At 46.5% G+C, this 18,689-nt stretch overlaps 1 protein-coding gene across 4 annotated transcripts in view; it reads right to left on the bottom strand.

The window, feature by feature from the left end:
* The window catches only part of PIK3C2A (phosphatidylinositol-4-phosphate 3-kinase catalytic subunit type 2 alpha), a 780,848-nt gene that overhangs the window by 124,302 nt on the left and 637,857 nt on the right, over positions 1-18,689 (bottom strand). For all 4 annotated transcript variants that reach the window (XM_085648082.1, XM_085648085.1, XM_085648083.1 and 1 more), the window contains one exon: positions 12,778-12,902. In XM_085648082.1, the coding sequence (XP_085504208.1) occupies positions 12,778-12,902 (125 nt within the window). The remainder of the gene's footprint in view (positions 1-12,777; positions 12,903-18,689) is intronic.

The raw sequence follows: 18,689 nt of genomic DNA, 5'->3' as shown, positions 1-18,689 counted from the left end.
TACGGAAAATCTTGTAGAGAGGCTTATAGAGGGGCTTATAGAGCACTAGCCAGGGCAATTAGATCCAAGAATATGGGAGATATCAGAGGGGCAAGGGTTGGGTACAAGTCAGTCCAGCAGAAAGCTAAAAGGGCCTGGGATGAGCAATACTGGGATGAGTTATTCAAGGCTAGTAAAGGGAGAAATATGGTCACTTTTTGGCATCTTGTGAAATGGGGCAGGGGCAGGGGCATATCAAGTCAGGCTCCAGTTAACCACGTAGCCCCCGAACAATGGGTATCTCACTATAAGGCCCAGTTTGCTATAGAGGAACAAGATCCATAACAGTATGTAATGCCCCTAGTCAACTCCTCTTTGCACTTCACTAGGCAAGAGGTAGAATTGGCGTTAAACGCAGTCCCGAGAGGTAGGGCGCCTGGGTTGGATTGTGTTCCAGCTGATCTGTTCCTGCACGATAAAGCGATCTGGGTAACATATATCCAGTTACTTGTGAATGCCATTGCCAGTGGTGCCCCCATACCAGACTCTTGGTCAGGAGCAGAAATCCTCCCAATCTTTAAGAAAGGGGACTGCTCCAACCCAGGCAATTATAGGCCTATAAGCCTCATTGACTGTATACAAAAAGTCACAGCTAGGCTGGTATTGATTCGAATCCAGGCCTGGAAAGACACATTTGATATTCTATCTCCATTGCAAGCGGGGTTTCGCTCACATACCAGAACCATTAACCAGGTTTTTAGGTTTATTTTAATTTATTGGCGTGTTGTGATCATAGGAGGTGGTACCATTTACGTGGCTTTTATAGACCTTAAGTCGGCTTTCGACCTAGTCCCACGTACCAAAATGTGGAGAGCTTTGAAGAACAGGGCATGCCATTTGAATGACTGGCTTTTCTAATTACACTACACAATTCCAATTTTGCACAGGTACGTTGGGGACAGCAGGGGAGTGTCACGGATAGGTTTCTTATTGCAAAGGGGGTGCGACAGGGGTGCGTTTTAGCCCCAACCCTCTTCTTCCTGTACATCAATAGGGCAGTGCATTATTTTAATAATCATCCCACTGACGCTCCTACCCTAGCAGGCATGAAGATCACCTTGCTCATGTTTGCGGATGATACCCTGATAATCTCTAAGACGCAAAAAGGTCTCCAGACGGCCATTGTTAGATTTGAGGAGTTTTGTCAGGACCACGGCCTTATAGTTAATGTGGAGAAAACCAAATGTATGATTCTACATAAACATAAGATCATAAATGGTAGAGTAGCCATGAATGAAGTCACTCTAGAGCAGACTCATGTTTTTACATATTTGGGCATTACTCTAGGTAGAAAACTCAATTGGAAACCGCACATTGACCAATTGGTCCTCAAACACGCCCAACTGTCTGGCGCCCTTTTAAAGGAACAGCGTCCTTCCCATACTAAGCCTTTAGTTCCAGTCCTAAAAATTTACAACTCCAAAATTAGTGCCTCGGTTTTATACGGGGCAGAATTATGGGGATTTGACAACCTAGCCCCTTTGGCGATAGCCCAAAATAAATTCCTGAGGGGCATAAATGGTCTTCCCCAATCAACTCCTTTGCTGCCCCTCCACTTACATATGGGTTGTCATCTTATTGAGGATACGGCACGATATAGACCAGTGGATTACTGGAGAAGGCTCTGGGTTACACCAAAACTGTCCCTGTACGCTCAGGCCCTTCTTGGAGTCAGGGATGCAGACCGTATGCGTAAAATCCCCTGGCTGAGACAGGTTAAAGTCATATTGAGCGAGATGGGGATGAGCAGACTGTGGGAAAATCCTGTTGATAATGTCCTTCCCTCAAAGAAGGAATTCAAGGGGATGTATTGGAGTATGGTCAAAATGGAGTATGGTCAAAATGAAGCACTTTTCCTCCTTAACAAGGCCGTTACTAACAAGGGAGTTCTTAGAGCTTAAAACGATACAGAGTATGAAGGGTACTGGGATTTTATCACTGTTTTTAATGATAGGAAACTTTATCACCAACTAAGAGTGGGTTCACTCCCAATCAATTCGCTTGTTAGTAAATGGCGTGCCACGAATCACAGAAAATGCCCCTTTTGTTCAACTCAGAACGAATCTCTAGTACATATTTTATTAATTTGCCCCGTTTATAAACTTCCTAGACACAAGTGGCTAAAACCTATTTGTTTGTCTTTGGGTATTAGCTCTGGCAACGAAGCATTCAGGATCTTAAAAACAGAAACTGATGAACCTATAGTGATTGCAGTTGCCAAGTTTCTAAGTTGGATGTGGGCTATACGAGCTAAAAAGATGGTAATTTTAATTTGTTTTAAGTGTACCAACCTAGTCAATTTTACAAACAAGCTGAATATACTGTTATAGATTTGTGCGGTACAACCGTCAGAAGTTTTTATTCATTTTAAAATATTTATTTATCATATATCTAAGCACTTTATCATCGTGGATCTATTCTCCTTGTGACCATAATTTTAATGTATAACTATGTAACTTCCTACGAAAATGAACTGGATAATTATGTTTTAAATGTCAACGTCTTTTATGATTTTCAATCGAAATAAAGGCATATTAAATTGAATTGGATACTCCATCTGAGCTTAGATTCCTCATTTTAGAATATCCGTCAGGCACCAGACTGGACCCGGAGATTATTTGATAGCAGTGCTCCCCTATGTACTAGTAGGTGTTGTCATGTACCTCAAACTGCCATGAAAGTGACGGAGTAGAGCAGTATATAATAACTACGCATTCGCGCTGATGTACATTCAGAAATGGAGTGTGAGCAATTGTTGGGAATAGTGTGCTACATACTTACTTCTGATCTTTTTAGATGTTTAAAAGAGGCCACTCAACAGAACGAGAAAGTAAGGAATCTGAATAATAAAAAAAATAATAGTGGAGCTTGTAGCGAGCATAGCTACTTCGGAATGAAGTGTCCCAGTGCTGAAGGTTCGAAAATCCCTTGTACTGCAAGCTCACCAGAACTCAAGAGCCAGTTCGATGTACACAACCAGTTTTTTTTCCAGAAGAGCCCTGAAGGTGCTTTCAGGACAGAAAGGGGCAGTGAGATCCAGAGTTTGGATGCTACGAAACGAAACTAACTGCCACCAAGACGCACTCTTTTGATGTTCGGGATGCAGACCAACCTAGCACCTGCAGATCTGAGGTTCCTCTGAGGTGCCTAGGGTTGAATGAGAGGCTGCAAGTACCGGGGACCAGTATTTGCCAAAGCTTTGTAGCAGTAGCATACGCCTTTGAACGAGATCCTCTGCTTCACAAGACGCCAGTGTACCTTGGGGAGTGCAGACCCCATGGAGGTGTGTTTAGGTAGCAAACAAGCCGCTGCATTCTGAGTTTGTTGGAGTCTCATCATGTGGGACTGTGACACCCCCAAGTACAGCATGTTACATGGACATGATTAAGGCCTGGACCACTGCTTTTATTGCGGGTTCTGGGAGCAAGCAGAGGATTTTTTGAGGGTCTTAAGGATTCCAAAACATTTCCCAGTCAAAGCTATGATTTGGCTGTCAAAAGACAGCTTCTGGTCAAACCAGATACCCAGGGTTTTAACTCTGGGCTTGGGGCAGGGTAGAGGGTAAAAAGTTTCAGGCCACCAGGAGGTAGACCAGATGTTAGGTGGCCATGTTGACGCATTCTTGGGAGAGGATAATGATAAATTAAGTACCATCAGCATGTGTAATAACTGTAAAACCATTGCGTTCAATGAACTAAGCAGGAGGCGCATGTATATATTAAACAAAGTTGGGCTCAGGGAGAAGCTCTGAGGTACTCCCTGCTGCAAGGTATACACTTTAGAATGGCATGGCTTTTGAAACACCTGGAAGGTGCACCCCTGTAAAAAAGAGGGAACCAACAGCAAGGCAATGTGGCCGACAGCGCATCTCCACAGATGCTCGATCAGCAGGATGTGAGACATGGTGTTGAACACCGCACTGAGATGCAGCATCAGAAGAGCTGCAGTATCTCTGGTGTCCAAGATTCGGTGTATGGATTCCGTGGCTAAAAGCAGGGCTTACTCTGTCTGTAAGAGGGCCGGAACCCTGTCTGTGTCCTGTGAAGAAGGTCGTTGGCCTCAATAAATGTAGACAGAGGTCCAGTGACATGCTTATCAATGACTTTGGCAAGGAGCAGTAGCAATGAAATAGGTCAGTAGTTACCAGGTTTGGTAGGGTCCCATAATCGCTTTTTAAAATGTGGGACTACCATCTTAGGCTTCTGAGAAACCTGGCCCGCCGCCAAGCAACTTTTCAAGTACGATGTGTTTAAAATGCAGTAACCCAAAGCTAATGTCTGAGGAGTCAAACCAGGAGTCTAGGCATATGGTGTAAGGGTTCGCAGGATCTTCTGCAGGAGCGTCAGGAATCAGAAGAGTAAGTCTCCGTCCTCGCCTACGGCCTTCCGTCTCTATCAAACCCTAGAGAACCGGATGGCACGCCAGGGGAAAACAGGGTAACAAAACAAGGGAAGGAGGGTGTGACTTCAGTGGTGTGGCAGGTTGGCGCCAATGACGTGGTTCTTCTCTGTGCGTGCTGTAATAGAAAATTCTACTTTAAACTACATATCACCTTATGCTTTTCCCAGCCAGAGACAAGTCCCTAATCCACATACCACGGGGATCTTGTTTAGCATAAGAGATGTCACCTCCACTGGATTTGTAAGGGACTAAGGACGGGGGGCAGGCGTGGAGCAAACCAACTTCTACTTCGTATACCTAGGAATATATACAAATGCGTCCCTCTATTTCCACATGGAATGTAATAGCAAAAGGTGTAGTGTGAATAGGATAACTCCGTGCTTCAGAAGAACTCTGGTCACTATGGCGTGGTCCACGCTAGCGTCCCCTATGGATAAGTCGGTCTTCTGTTTCAAGGGGAGACCAGCACCACTGAAGAGAGGTGGGTGAAGGGCTGAACCGGTGCAAAGAGGGGAAGGAAGTGTGTGGACTCAACTGAAGATATGATACAACTTGGGCGTAATGATCCGTAGAGGAGTTTGGGAACACTTATCCTTAGTGAGGGGAACCGAGGGCACAGTGCGTGGGATATACTTGTGTCTACACCCAACCACCACCCAGGAGTGAGCACCCCCACGACACAGCTGCCCTGGGGAAGGAAGATTACTGGCACTCACTCTGAAATCCGCCGCAATTGGCGGGAATCAAAAAACATGCTACTTAAGCAGAGGCGAGCCTCCAGATGGTCGAGGGGCTCGCGAATCACCGCGGTATGCTTCGTGAGCAAAAGCGGGCCTCCAGATGACAGAGAGGCTCGCGAATCACGGCAGTAAAGTCTCTTCAGAAATACACAAAACACACGGGCAGAACCCGAGAAGGCTCAGCGCTGACTAGCGCGACAACGGAAACAGGAAGTACAATCCGGAAGTCAGGCAAGCTAAGCGAGGACGGAAACCAGGCATCCAGCTAGAACGCTAAGCGCGTTCGTACGCGTCTTAGGTCCTTATATACTGGACCGTCTATCGATCCGGATCACGGGGCATGACATATGGTTTCTCTAGACTCTGCTGGAAAGGAGGCAAAGATATTTTCCACCTTGCCTAAAAAGAACTGGGCTAGGGCATTGCAGCTTCTTTGGATGGTATGGTGGATGGCAAACTCAGGAGAGAGATGAGTGACTTGACAGTGGCAAAAAACACGTCTTGTGAAGAATACTGAGCTGAAAGAATTTGAATGGAATAGTGGTCGCGACGAGCATGCTTGATGCGACTGTGGTACCATTTAAGGCACAGCCAAGTAGTTAGCTTTACTACCAGGATCATATGCACTGTGCCAAAGTTGTTCAAGGTGCTTGCAGTTTTTAAGCCCTATGCGTTCATCATTGAACCAATTGGATGAGGTTTCTGTCTTTGAAAAGACTGAATGGCCAGAGGGGCTATTTGGCCTAAGGCACCAATGATCCAGTTTTCCAGTTGGAGGTTATCAATATCAACACAACCAACCATGGTGGGTCGACTGGAATTCAATGCCTGGGTTAAACTAGAGGAGGTGAAACTAGAGTATCTGCAGCTAGAGTATCCACAAGAAAGAGCTGTACCTAAAGTAAGTAACTTGTTCTTCTGATGGATACTTCTATCTGCAGACTCCTCACCTTAGAGGAGGTACTAAAGTAGGCACCCCAAGGTTGAGGGTGAGTGGTGTGCCCCAAAACCAGAAAGTCTTGTAGGACAGACTGAGTGAAATGTTCCTACTGATAAACCTGGCTGTCAAAACTGTAGTGCTTTATGAACACATGCAGTGACATCCATGTCACAGCATGGCAGATGTCAAGGACCAACGGCCAACAGCCTCAAGGACGTGGTGTAGCGCTGCTGTCTTTAAAGCATTTCAACATGAAGTCCACCTTCTCTCCGAAGAGGCGAGACCCATCAAAGAGAATGCCCGATAGAAGGCTTGTACATTTCTGGAGAATTCAGTGGATCTCATGCATGTGTGTCTATGCAGGATAACAATGGAACACATTGCCCTACCTAGGCAATCCATGATATCCAGGCCTGTGCAGGTAACATATTTAACCTTGTCCTGCCCATCATGTATTGTCTGGGTCAAGAGACTAAAGATCTTAAGGGACCGATGGCTAGACCTTGCAGGCCATGTCCAAAAGAACATGTGAGTTTCAGCTTAGCAGGAAAACTGCGTTCACAGATAGCAGTGCCAGACTGGTGGAAGAAAACATGCGTTTGCAAAAAGCATCAATCCTCTTGGAACCCCTACTTGGAGGTGTAGTTGGAAAGGGGTTTGGATTTACTATATTCGTCGAAGCCTGCACAATAAGATTCTTTGAAGTGGGGTGCTGGGGAGAAAATCCAAGTCACAAGGAGACAATTTATGACATCTGGCAATCTGCCTATTCACAGGCATGCAAGAACAAGTTTTTGGCCAAGCAAGCATTGAGAATTTGTGAGGGAATCATTAAAAGGAAGGTCTCAGATGTTGCTGGCCCAGGAAGCAGAACCACAACAAGTAAGGCACTCTCTATCCTTGGGGCTCATGCAATAAGTCAAGCTCCATCTCAGGAGAATTATCAAGGTATAAGGCATCATCAGTATAATGAGGGCAGAGCAAACCATCCCCGTTACCGGCATAATTATCAACATCCTGGGGTGCACCCTGCTCTCATATAAGATCAGAGACAGAACCAAAAAGATAAAGGAGCTGCTGCTGGTACAGGATTGGAATTAGGCGGCTAACTCCGTTTACGCTTTTGTAATTTCGTAGCGCAACATTGGTCGGGCTTCGGCTCATGTTGGTTCGGTGTCCAACAGTGTTGCTGGCACTAGATCAGATCATCCTAGAGCGCTGGTCACATTGGTACCTGGCCTCTTCAAAGGCTTCAATTTGCTGGAGAGTCAATGACAGCTTGAGAAATTTAAGCTTGTTGGGAGTACAACTTATATCATGATGCCCTCGCACCTTCTCTTTGAGTCACAGTAGCGGGATTGGTGGAGTACCACATCGCTTTCTTATGCTCACGTTTGGACCTGAACTTCAACTCATCAGAAGATTTTGAGCACAAAGTTAAAAGATAGCAAAAATGGCCCTGGAACAGAGTCCAGGCCCACAACTTGGGGCATGACCTATGAGAAGGCCAAGAAGACTTCTTGTGTATAATGACATACAACTTCACCGCCCAGACTTAGATCACTTTTGGGTGCATGTGCACCACTTATTCACAACTTAAATGCTGAATACCAAGCCCAGACACAAAAGATAGATCTTGTGTGGGTCCATGATCGACATCTGCTTCCTGCAGTCGCAGCAGGGCATGAAACTGTCATTTTCAGTGGGGATACCATTCCTTAGCACAATGTGAAATTGTTTGGAAGTCGTCGCAAATCTGACCAAAACTGGAGCGTAGCTCCGGAACCACAACAAAAGACACACAAAGAAACAAATGTATGGGGGTGGCACTTATATACAGCTTCACCCTGTCATTTGCAAGGTGGTATGGGGCCAACGCGGAGCCGCATGAAATAATCTAGCAACATGCAGTCACACTGCTATGAAAAAATCCCAGGATCAGGTCTGGGGGATATCCTAAGGAGAGGAATTTTCAGTTAGAAGTATCCACCATAAACCTGTTTTGTTCTGCAAGACTAAGGTCTTTGGGGACATGTGTACAGAAAGGAATAGAGGGTGCCCCAGAGGAGGCTTCTACCTGCTTACCACCAACCTATTGACAACTGAGGCAGAAGTCGTTTTTTCGCAGCCTGCCACTACAAGGTCCAAGAGAGCCTTGCTAAACGCAATAATTACTCCGGTACTTCTGCAGATGGCTGCTTTACGCATGTCAGCAAGTTAATTTTTCTTTCCACCTTAGGTAACAAGAGTTCTTCAACATCTCCCGCCTTGCGAATCACAAAGTGGAAGGATTGGAACCTGGGAGTTGGTGGCCCTGGAAGGAAGCCAGCCTGGGATGGATAGGCCCTGAAGGGAACTCCATCCCCAGTGATGTGTCCAGGCCACTTGCATCCCTCAATGATCATCAGCTATAGCAGAGAGGAGGTTTGCTGTCTCACTAATGTCATGTGTGTCATGGTGGACAATCTACAGCATGTCTATGGTATCAGAATGTGTACAAAAGATGTCATTCATTGTTTTCCAATACTGTTCTTGTGCATCCTTACGCTTTTCTCAGTAGTTGCTCTTCTATTTGGCGCGCGGCATCCCTTCTGGAGCTATGCACGGTCTACTGGGATTTTAGGTAGAGGATGACGCTCATTAAGAGTGGAGACAGTATTTGAGGTGCCATAGCCCTTAAGGGCAATGTCTGCTACGGCTCCTGAGATGGGTTCACCGTTAATATGAATGAGTTAGTCAGCATGAATGCGGCAGCACCAGAGCAATGGGGACGAATGAGGTCCAGCAGGCCCTCCAGAGAGGACTGCTTTCAACATAAACATTCTGTACATTACAGAAGGAAGAAGCAGAATCTACCCTGGGGCAGGGCACACAGGGCAGGCCTGTGGCAGCATGGGGCACTGCAGCGGCGGAAGGACCCTGAAGGCTGAGGTTTAGGAGGAGGCCTTGGTGACAGGACCGGGCCATTGGTGCTGCAAGCACTTTGTCTTTAGGAGGTGGAATAATACCTAGCTCTGGCTCAGACTATGAATCATCAGGTGGTAGGGATGGCCTTCTGGAGTTACCCTAAAAGAAGTGTCACTACTTTGTTTTTATGTTTGTGGTGTTTCTCCCTGAATGAACTTGAAGAAGTGGAGTAGGACGGCTTAGATCTTGGTCGGCATCAATGTTCTGCCTGATGCTCATCCTGAGTCTGAGCCATAAAAAGTTTGGCATCTTTCTCCTTGATTGACTTCGGATGCATGTTGAGGCAGGGGTCACATGACCTTGTGTCATGCTCCAACTCCAAACATAGCAAACAAATGGGGTACAGGGCAGCAATTGACACCTGACCATCGTAATCCCTACAAGTGTTACAGCAGCAGTCCCCAGTGCTCTATTAGGTGACCTGTCAAGTTGCTGCATCTGCAGTCTGGAAAAAGGAACCAAGCTGAAGGATGCAGGCCCATATATCACCTTAACGCCTAAGCTGAGAGGGGACTCTGCACCAAAAAAAGATCTATAGTCTATCTTAAGATTACACCCACTCTAAGAGGGAAGGCCAGAACAAGCAAGGTGTCCATTAATATCATTAAGAACTGAACACTCAGGGAGCCAGAGAGCATAGCGCTGAGGCTTGGAGACTGCCCAGATCTCTCCCTCGCCGAGCCCAGGTAAATGGAGTTTGTGTGAAGAGAGGCCAAGGCAGATGAAGTAGGGACAGGTGGGAGCAGCCACCCTGCTTACACATTGAGGCGCATATGAGCAGAACGAAGAGGCAGCCTCACTAAATTACAGATTTTAGAGGCTGCTACGCGGTGGACAAGGAGAAGAAACTGTGTGAACCACTGGACCAGTCACCGCAAAGGAAACAGTTACGCTGAGCCGGCAGAAGATCCAGGAGGCTGTCTAGACTGCCTGGAGGTAATACCTGCACGCTATTGCCTGAAACCAGGTTGTTACGCAGGGAGTTCACTGCCACACTGCTAAGCCCACCTCACTCAACAACATAGGTCTGCCACTGAAGGAGGAATACATTGACTCAGCTTGGACTCCATACATTGGCACTTTTGTTCTGTGTGAGGGCACTATAAGCAATTGACCTGACAGACATGACGAGGTTCCCCAAATAGGCATGTGACCTTGATACAAAAAAAATAAACCAAGCCATTGACACAGAAAACAAGAAAGTGCAAATCATTAGAATCCTCTGTAAGCACAACCCCTGACAGTGATATCTCAATTGCCAGCACCTGAACCCCAGCCACCATTTTGAACTTCTGGAGGTAGAGGCACTGGTGAAGGCTGTACAAATTAAAAATGGTACCCTGTTCTCTGGCAGGAGAAAAAGGCATGAACCTAAGAAGGAAAGCCCTTTTGAGACAATGGAAATGTTTTATAGCTCCTACAGGGAAGAAGGATGAAGCTCACAAGAATTTCTTCACATGTTGTAGAAGTAAAGCAAGCACCAACACCTCCTTTTCAAGTGAGCCACATATCTCTTGAGGTGGAAGACCAGACAGCTATGAGTGAGCCACTGGTTTTCACTAAATGATCAGCAGGTTTGGTCTCTCCTCTAAAACACCATGCCAGATTGGTGTTCGATAAACATGACATTAAGAAGTTACCCAATGCTGCTTACATAAAGTGGGGTGGCACAGCTGGAGCAGACAAGTGCCGGAAGGTGGGCTGTAAAGCAGAAAAAGGTGTATTGCAAATAAGGCTTAGCAGAGCAGGGACATGCATGCGACTTTCGACTCTGTAGGGTGGACCTTCCTAACTACAGTATTAGAAAGGATGAATTGGCATGGCCATAATAAACTTGATGAAACTAATCTACACCAATCCTATAGTTAGAATGAAGGTAAACAGAAGTATTTCGCCTCCAATTCCAATCAAGTGAGGGACTAAGTAGGGGTGTTTGTTGTTCAATATTCTACTTGCATTGTCTATGCAACCCTTGGCATGCACAGTAAAGAAAATATCATCACAATAAAGCTATACGATTTGTAACAGCAATGAAATCTTATCAATGAATGGGGATAATATCATGCTGCTTGTAAAAAATCCTTAAAGTCCTCTCTAAGCACAACACCAGACAGTGATATCGCACTAACACCTGAACCCCAGCACCATGTTCTACGTCTTGAGGTAGGGGCACTGGTGGGAGCAATGCAAATCAAAAATAGGACCCTATTCTCTGGCAGAAGAAAATAGCACGGAAATAAGGTTGGAACTCTTTTGAGGCTAAAGAAATGTTTTATAGCTTCTACAGCAGAGAAGAATGAACCTCACAAGAATTTCTGGATATGCTGACTGACATGGATATATTACTAGGGCTATTACAGAGCATAGCTGCTTCGGCTACAAGAGTACAAAGGACTGCTATAAAACTGAAGTCAAATGATAACGGAGGAGGTAAAGCAAGCTTCCACACCCCTTGTTCAACTGAATCAAATGCATCTCTTGGGGTCAAAGCCTGGGCAGCTATGAGTGAGCCACTGGACCTCATTTAGTGATCATTTGTTCTGGTCTTTACTCTAAAGCACCACTCTCTGGACTGAGAACTAGATGCAAGGAGGAAGAGCACGTGGTTTAAGCTTTAGGGTAAAGTAAGCCACTGCCTTGAAGAACTCTGAAGTTTTGGAGTACATACAGAAGTTAGAGGTCTTGCATTTATAGCTTAACAGTTGCTTAGGGAGTTACACATGACTTGCTTGTCTTTGCGCCCCTGAATCAGAGCTTCTTTATGGAGTCTCAAGACAAACAGCTTAGCACAGCCTCTTTACCAAGACTGAACTGGAAATGTTATTCTTCCTGGACATGTCACATTAACAGAGTCATGCCAACAAATTCATACCGCAAGCTGACCCATGGCTCCTCATGGTCACACTGGCCATAGTGTGCCTTAGAGAGTGTGATTCTCTTCGGTAACATTTTTTGTAGAACTCAAGGATTTTCGCCTCCTCATTTGTGAGAAAAAATACAATGCCTTGCTCTTCTGGGAGGCAGTTGTCACCATTTATAATGGAGCCGGCCAACAAACGTGCCCTCCTAGTGTGGCCTATCCTTGAGGTCTACAGTCTTTGAGATGGGGTTTTGCAGGTCTTGTGTGCCTGTATGGGCATGTTGACTTCAACATGGAGTGATGTGGCAGGGGTTGTCATCGTAGAATAAATGCTGTTCTTTTAAAAATCAGAGTCACTTCCTCTATGAAAGCACCTACAGAGAGACTTCATGGTTACTGCAAAGTACTTTCAAATCAGATGCCAGTTCTTAAAAACATGGTTGAAATGAATGTTGTCCTAGGGGTGAAGGGGAAAGTAAGCTTCCCATACCAAACTACTGAACAGTTCACTCAGGCAGGGTAATGCTCAAGCTCACCCTCCCCAATATTTTTCAAAGAACATGAGATGTATTTTTGTTTTTGGTTTATATGCCTATGAGACATTTCACTTACCTGCTTCTTCACACAGATAGGTCCGATACTGCACAGCAGTAAATGCATCCCTGAGTTTAGCCATCACATTAATCTAATGTAATTTCTTATCAAGTCCTCACAATCTAGTGAATCTACAATTAAAGTCAAAGCTCCAATTTTACATTTCTGTGAAGTGTTGTAACACAATTCAAGTAAAAAATTAACACAACAAGAAATCTTAATGGATAAAAGCTTACCCTGGTAACTTCCATAGAGGAAAGAGAATGCTTAGTTTATTATGGAGTTCCTGGAATTCATCAAATGTACGGAAGATAAATGCTGATTCGTCCTGCCCTTCTCTCAACACTGTCAATACATAAACCTTGAAAGAAAAAAGTATGACTTATAAAACACTGCACATGTGCTCAACAATAAGTGGACCACGGAAAACATTAACAACAAGCTTAGTAGTATTTACACTGGCAATTGCAGTCTGTGCAAAAATAGAGAGAACACAAAAGACCTTCATAACTGTCATAACTACCTATTCATCCCCTATGCATCCCCTATGCATCAAACATTTCTCTTACACAAATGAAGCAGGAAGAACAAGCTACTTACCGTCCGTAACACCTTATCTGGTAAAAACTCTATCTACCTGCATATTCCCTTCTTAGAATTATGCCCATGCGTCAGACTGGATCTGGCAAATTTGTTTGTGAACTGTACCCTTGGCGTGCCAGAAGGTAGAGTTGTTTGGTTTTGTGTGACATCACTGGCGTTGTCTGCGCCGGAAGTGACATGTGCGCTGCCTACATAGGCAGCGCCCCAGCATGCGGACGTCAGTTTCTTTTCCCGACTTTCTATGCCAGGAGCCACGAAGAACACAGACCACTTGTGTGGAAAACTAGGGCCTTGAAAGGGTAACAGCCCTGTCCCTAGAAATCTGTCCACAGAGCAGGGAGGATGGGCGGTCAGATAGGAATCTGCAGCTGATAGAGTCTCTACCAGATAAGGCGTAACCGAAAGAAAGTAACTTGTTTATCTTGTAGACACTTCTAGCTGCAGATTCTTACCTTAGGATAGATACCCAAACAATACCTACTTGGAAGGGGTCTGTAAAACGGATTTACACTAGAAAGTCCTGCAGGACCAAACAAGCAAAGTGCCCTACCAGACGGACCTGAATTGTCCAAGCAGTAGTGCTTCGTAAACGCATGTAAAGAAGCTCATGTTGCTGCCTAGCAGATATTCAGGACCGTAACTGCATGCTAACGGAGTGGTTGCAGCATTTGCTCTGGTGGAATGAGCACGCAAACCCTCAGGGGATTGGTTTTTGGCCAATGCGTAGCAGATCTAAACACAAAGCACGATCTACCGGGAGATGGTCTGCTTCAGCACAGCATTTCTCTTCTTCGCTCCGGCATACCCCATGAAGAGTTGGTTATTCACCCAGAACTCTTATATGGTCTAGGCGGAACAACAACACTCTTTTTGGGTCAAGTTGGTGAGGTTGCTCCTCTTAAGAGGGATGTGATGCAGCATAAAAAGTAGGAAGGGTGATGGGGTTGCCTACATGAAAGGAAGTGACGACTTTCGGCGAAAACTAAGCTCTAGTTCGTAGAACCAGCTTGTCTGTGTAGATGTTCAAGTATGAAGGCTTGAATGGCAAAGCCTGAAGCTCACTGACCCTCTGGGCAGATGTTATTGCCACCAGAAGGCCGTCTTGATGGTATAGAGGCTGACAGGACATTTGTGCGAGGGCTCAAATGGAGCGCACATCAGGAACGTCAGGACCAGATTAAGGTCCCACTGAGGCATGGTGAAGGAGGAAATATATGGCGTAAACCTTTCAAAAAACCTATGTAAAAAGGGGATTTGAAGAGGGATGGCTGGTCAGACAACCACAGAAAGGCTGACACAGCAGAAAGGTAGCCCTACAAGGTGCCCAGAGCAGTATACTGCTGGGCAAGGTAATGATAAAGAGAAGGACCTGAGAAAGGGGAGGCTGGGGGGCCGGAAATAGGATTAACCTGTTTCTCCGCACACCATACCACAAACCTGCCCTAACGGCAGGCATACACTGTTTTGGCGGAGGGACACCTGGTAGTCAAGACAACACTGCAGACTTCGGGTGGATGGTCGAAAGCTGTCAACTGTCGCCGCTCAATCTCCACAGAAGAAGGCAGAGCATTGACAGGTTCGGGTGGAGAACCCTACTAATCTGCTGCAACACATGATCCTCCCGAATGGGTATCCTGATCGGAGGACCGATACCCATACTCAACACTTCAGGATACCAAACTCTCAGAGCCTAGTTGTGGAGCAACGAAAATGGCTTGGGCCGAGTCATTCCTGATCTTCTTGAGAACTCTGGGCAGGAGTGGTATAGGTGGAAAGGGATACAGGAGATCCACTCGAGATGAAAAGCGTCTCTGAGCGAGATCTGCCTTGGTAACTTCAGTGAGCAGAGCTGCTGACAGTGCGCTGTCTTGTTAGTGACAAACAGATCTAACCAAGACTCTCCCCACTGCTGAAAGAGACCTTGCACCATCTCTAGATGGAGACGGCACTTGTGATCCGTTAGGCATCTTCGGCTGAGTTTGTCCGTCCTGGCGCTTAGAGAGCCCGCCAGGTGTTGAAACACCAGGGAAATGCACTGATGTTCTAGCCATGTCCAGAGACGCAGGGCCTCTTGAGAAAGGGCCCATGCTACCCCACCCTGCCCGGTTTGTTGCAGTACCACATGGTAGTGGTGTTGTCTGTGAACACCTGTACCACCTTTCCCTTGACTTTATGTCCCACTGCAGAGCCTGCATATGCCAGCGGGCATATGTCACAAGCAGGATGCAAGAGGCCATGAGTCCCAGCAGCTTCAGAGTCAGCCTCACCGAAATTCAGGATAGAGGCTGAAACATCCCTATCGTAGCCTGAATATCCTGGACTCGCCATTCAGGAGCATAAGCCCGAGTCTGCACCATGTCCTGAACAGATCCGATCAAAGGGAGCGTCTGAGAGGGAGTCAGGTGTGACTTTGGCAGGTTCGTAGTGACTTCCAGTGAATGCCGGAGGTCCGCCGTAGTCTGGAGGTGGGAGTCGATGGCCTGGGGCAAGACCGCCTTCAACAGCCAGTCACGGAGATAGGGGTGAAGACTGACACCCCTGATCTCCGCAGGTGAGCTGCAACTACCGCCATCACTTTGTTGAAGACCCAAGGCGTGGTAAGGCCAAAAGTAAGCATGGCAAACAGAGTGCTCGTGGACCACCATGAACAACAGGTAACACCTGCGGGCAGGCAGAATGGGAATGTGGAGATATGTGTCCTGAAAGTCCAACACTACCATCCATTCTCTCTGGTCCATGGCAGACACCACTTGAGCGAGCGTGAGCATTTTGAACTTGTTCTTGAGTAAGAAATTGAGAGCGCGCAGGTTTAGATAGCACTAAGGCCTCTGTCCTTTTTGGCCACAAAAAAAGTAGCGGGAATAGCAACCACAAGCTATTTCTGGTGTCAGCACCCTCTCTATGAGCCGTCATGTCTTGAAGGAGCAAGGCAAGATGGTCCTTCATTAGCCTGTCGCAAGTAGGTGGCATGGGTGGAGTGGTAGTCATGAAGGGGGAAGTTCTTAACCATGCAAGACGCGGGCGCGCCACCAAAGATGCAATGGCCCGGCCTACTGAATCAGTAGTATCCATGCCACATCTGATGCCTGTTGTCCATCTCTAATCCAGTTTCAACATCAGATTGGAGGTTATCCGGAAGTGAAGGCAACATAGACTGCATGGTATCCCCCAAAGAGTGGGTAAAATGTCCAAGAACACAAGGCGCGTCGGTGGACCTTAACGCAGAACTAGCAAAGGAAAAGATGTGTTTGCCACATGCATCTAGATTTCTAGAGTCCATATTTAAAGGAGTCTTAGGTGAGGAATCCACATCCTGCTAGGCTGTAGCAGCCGGACTATCGGCTATGAGTGGTAGGATGCCTGAGGAGACAAACTGAGTCTCCTGGAGCATGCAGGTGCCTGCAAGATATAGCACGGTCTACCAAGACCCCTGGAACAAGCTTGGCCCAAGTGTCTAACAATATGTCAACCAGGGCCATACTGTATGGAAGAACAGGTTCTTCCCCTGTATGGCATTGGTAAAGGAAATCAATCAGGAGGTTGGTGGACTTCTGCACCGTAGGCAGTGACAAGCCCAAAACTGCTACACTAGGAGGAAAAAGTAGGCCCGAGGCTGGGGAGGACTCCAGCCCTCTAGCCACACCAGGAGCAGATATCCAACTCTCCTCCACTTGAGATGGAATAATCTCAGAAATGGGCTGAAAAACCTAGACTCCCTTACATCACCAGTCACAAAGTGACTTCCAGAAGTCTCACCCTAAGAAGGAAGTGAAAACACCACATTCCTCCCAGCTTGCTCTACCGACTCCGCACCCGACCTCAATCGACATTGCGAAGATGACGCTTCGACGTCGATAGGAGAGACTTTGATTAGCGACGCCAGTATCAATGTCGGAGTCGGCTGATCAATAACAAATGCCAAAAGTGAAGTCCCCAAAGGGCTGTGCAATGGTGCCGTAGCAGAGTAGACTCAAATGACCCAACTGATACAGAGGACAAACCCACAGGTGTGGCTCCACTCACCTCCTTGGGGCCCATGGGCACTTCAGTGGAAGGCGGAGGACCAAAGATGAGATATAGAGAGTTAAAATACTCCCTCATCTGGGCCATCGTTGCTCTGGCTCCCGGAAAGATGAGGAGATGCAAGGTAGAGTCGCAAACGGCCTCCTGAACTGTTGAGCGGGAGGAGCCGCGGGAGACAGTCTCGACGCGGCGAAGTCGGAGGTGCCACAACTTCAAACGCCTACGCTTACCCTTGGACGTTTCATAAGTACAACATGCTGGAGAACGGATCCGGCTCCTGGACCGGCCTTGCAAACTGACCTCCGCATGAGAAGAAGACTGAGTCTGCAAGGTCTCTGAGGAATGTGACAGGCGTGCAGCCAGCAACTTCATACGGCGCCCCATGAGCAGCTTCAGTTTCTGGCAGGAGCCGCAATCCTCAGAGACGTGGTGTTCTCCCCCTAACATCACATACAAATGGAATGTGGGCCTGTAACCAACATTTGTCGAGTACAGGACCCTCAATGCTTAAAGCCTGACCACATTGAAAAAAGGCACACTGTTCCCGCCAACAAAAGAAGTCCAAATAGGCCGGAGGAACCGCTTCTCCGGATCTGCGTTGCAGCCTGGAAAAAAATAAACAGACGTCTGCATGTCAGAGGGGACTTATATGACTTCAGTGATGACACAACCAGAGTTGACATCACCACCAAGCACTTCATCTTCAGATTGTTTTCCCACAGAGGGTGAGAGAATGGAGTAGTAGTAAAGAATAGAGATGTCCATGTGCATGTATGAATAGTAACAAGAGAACTACAGCAGCTACAGGTACCCGGGTAGGTGGGTGGGCGCATGGGATTCTACATCTCTACATGCCAAGAACAGATGTATACTGGGTAAGTAGCATTTTCCGTTCGAGTCATGTGAACTGTAGATCACATGCTTATGCATAGACTATACAGCAGTCTCCCCTAAGCAGTGGCTATCCTGTAACTGATGGAGTTGTCTCAAACAGCGTTTTAAGTACTGCTTGGCCCACATTAGCTTGTTGCCTGGCTAACACATCTACACAATAGTGCTTGGTGAATGTGTGTGGTGTGGACCATGTTGCAGCTTTGCATATGTCAGTAATAGGGATGTTCCCTAAGAAAGCCATAGTAGCCCCTAGCTTACGAGGGGAATGTGCTCTGGGGGTACTATTGGAGTCCTTTTGGCTTTTGCATATCAAATCTGAATACATTTAATGATCCACCTAGCAATACCTGGTTTGGATATAGGATTGCCCTTGTGAGGTGGTGCAAAAGCGACAAAGAGTTGTTTGGTCTTACGAAAAGATGTTGTTCTTTCAGTGTAATGCAACAGTGCTCTTCTAACATCTAAGGTGTGTAGAGCTCGTTCTGCAACGGAGTCAGGTTGAGGGAAGAAAACAGGTAATTCAATTGACTAATTTATGTGAAATGCAGATAATACCTTAGGGAGGAATTTGGGATTGGTACGAAGAACCACTTTATCTTTGTGTAGCTGGAAAAAAGGTTCTTCTATG

The sequence above is a fragment of the Triturus cristatus genome, chromosome 3_2 (assembly GCF_964204655.1).
Source record: "Triturus cristatus chromosome 3_2, aTriCri1.1, whole genome shotgun sequence".
Taxonomy (NCBI): domain Eukaryota; kingdom Metazoa; phylum Chordata; class Amphibia; order Caudata; family Salamandridae; genus Triturus; species Triturus cristatus.
The sequence above is the reverse complement of the archived record's forward strand: the minus strand, read 5'-3'. Positions and strand labels throughout refer to the sequence as shown.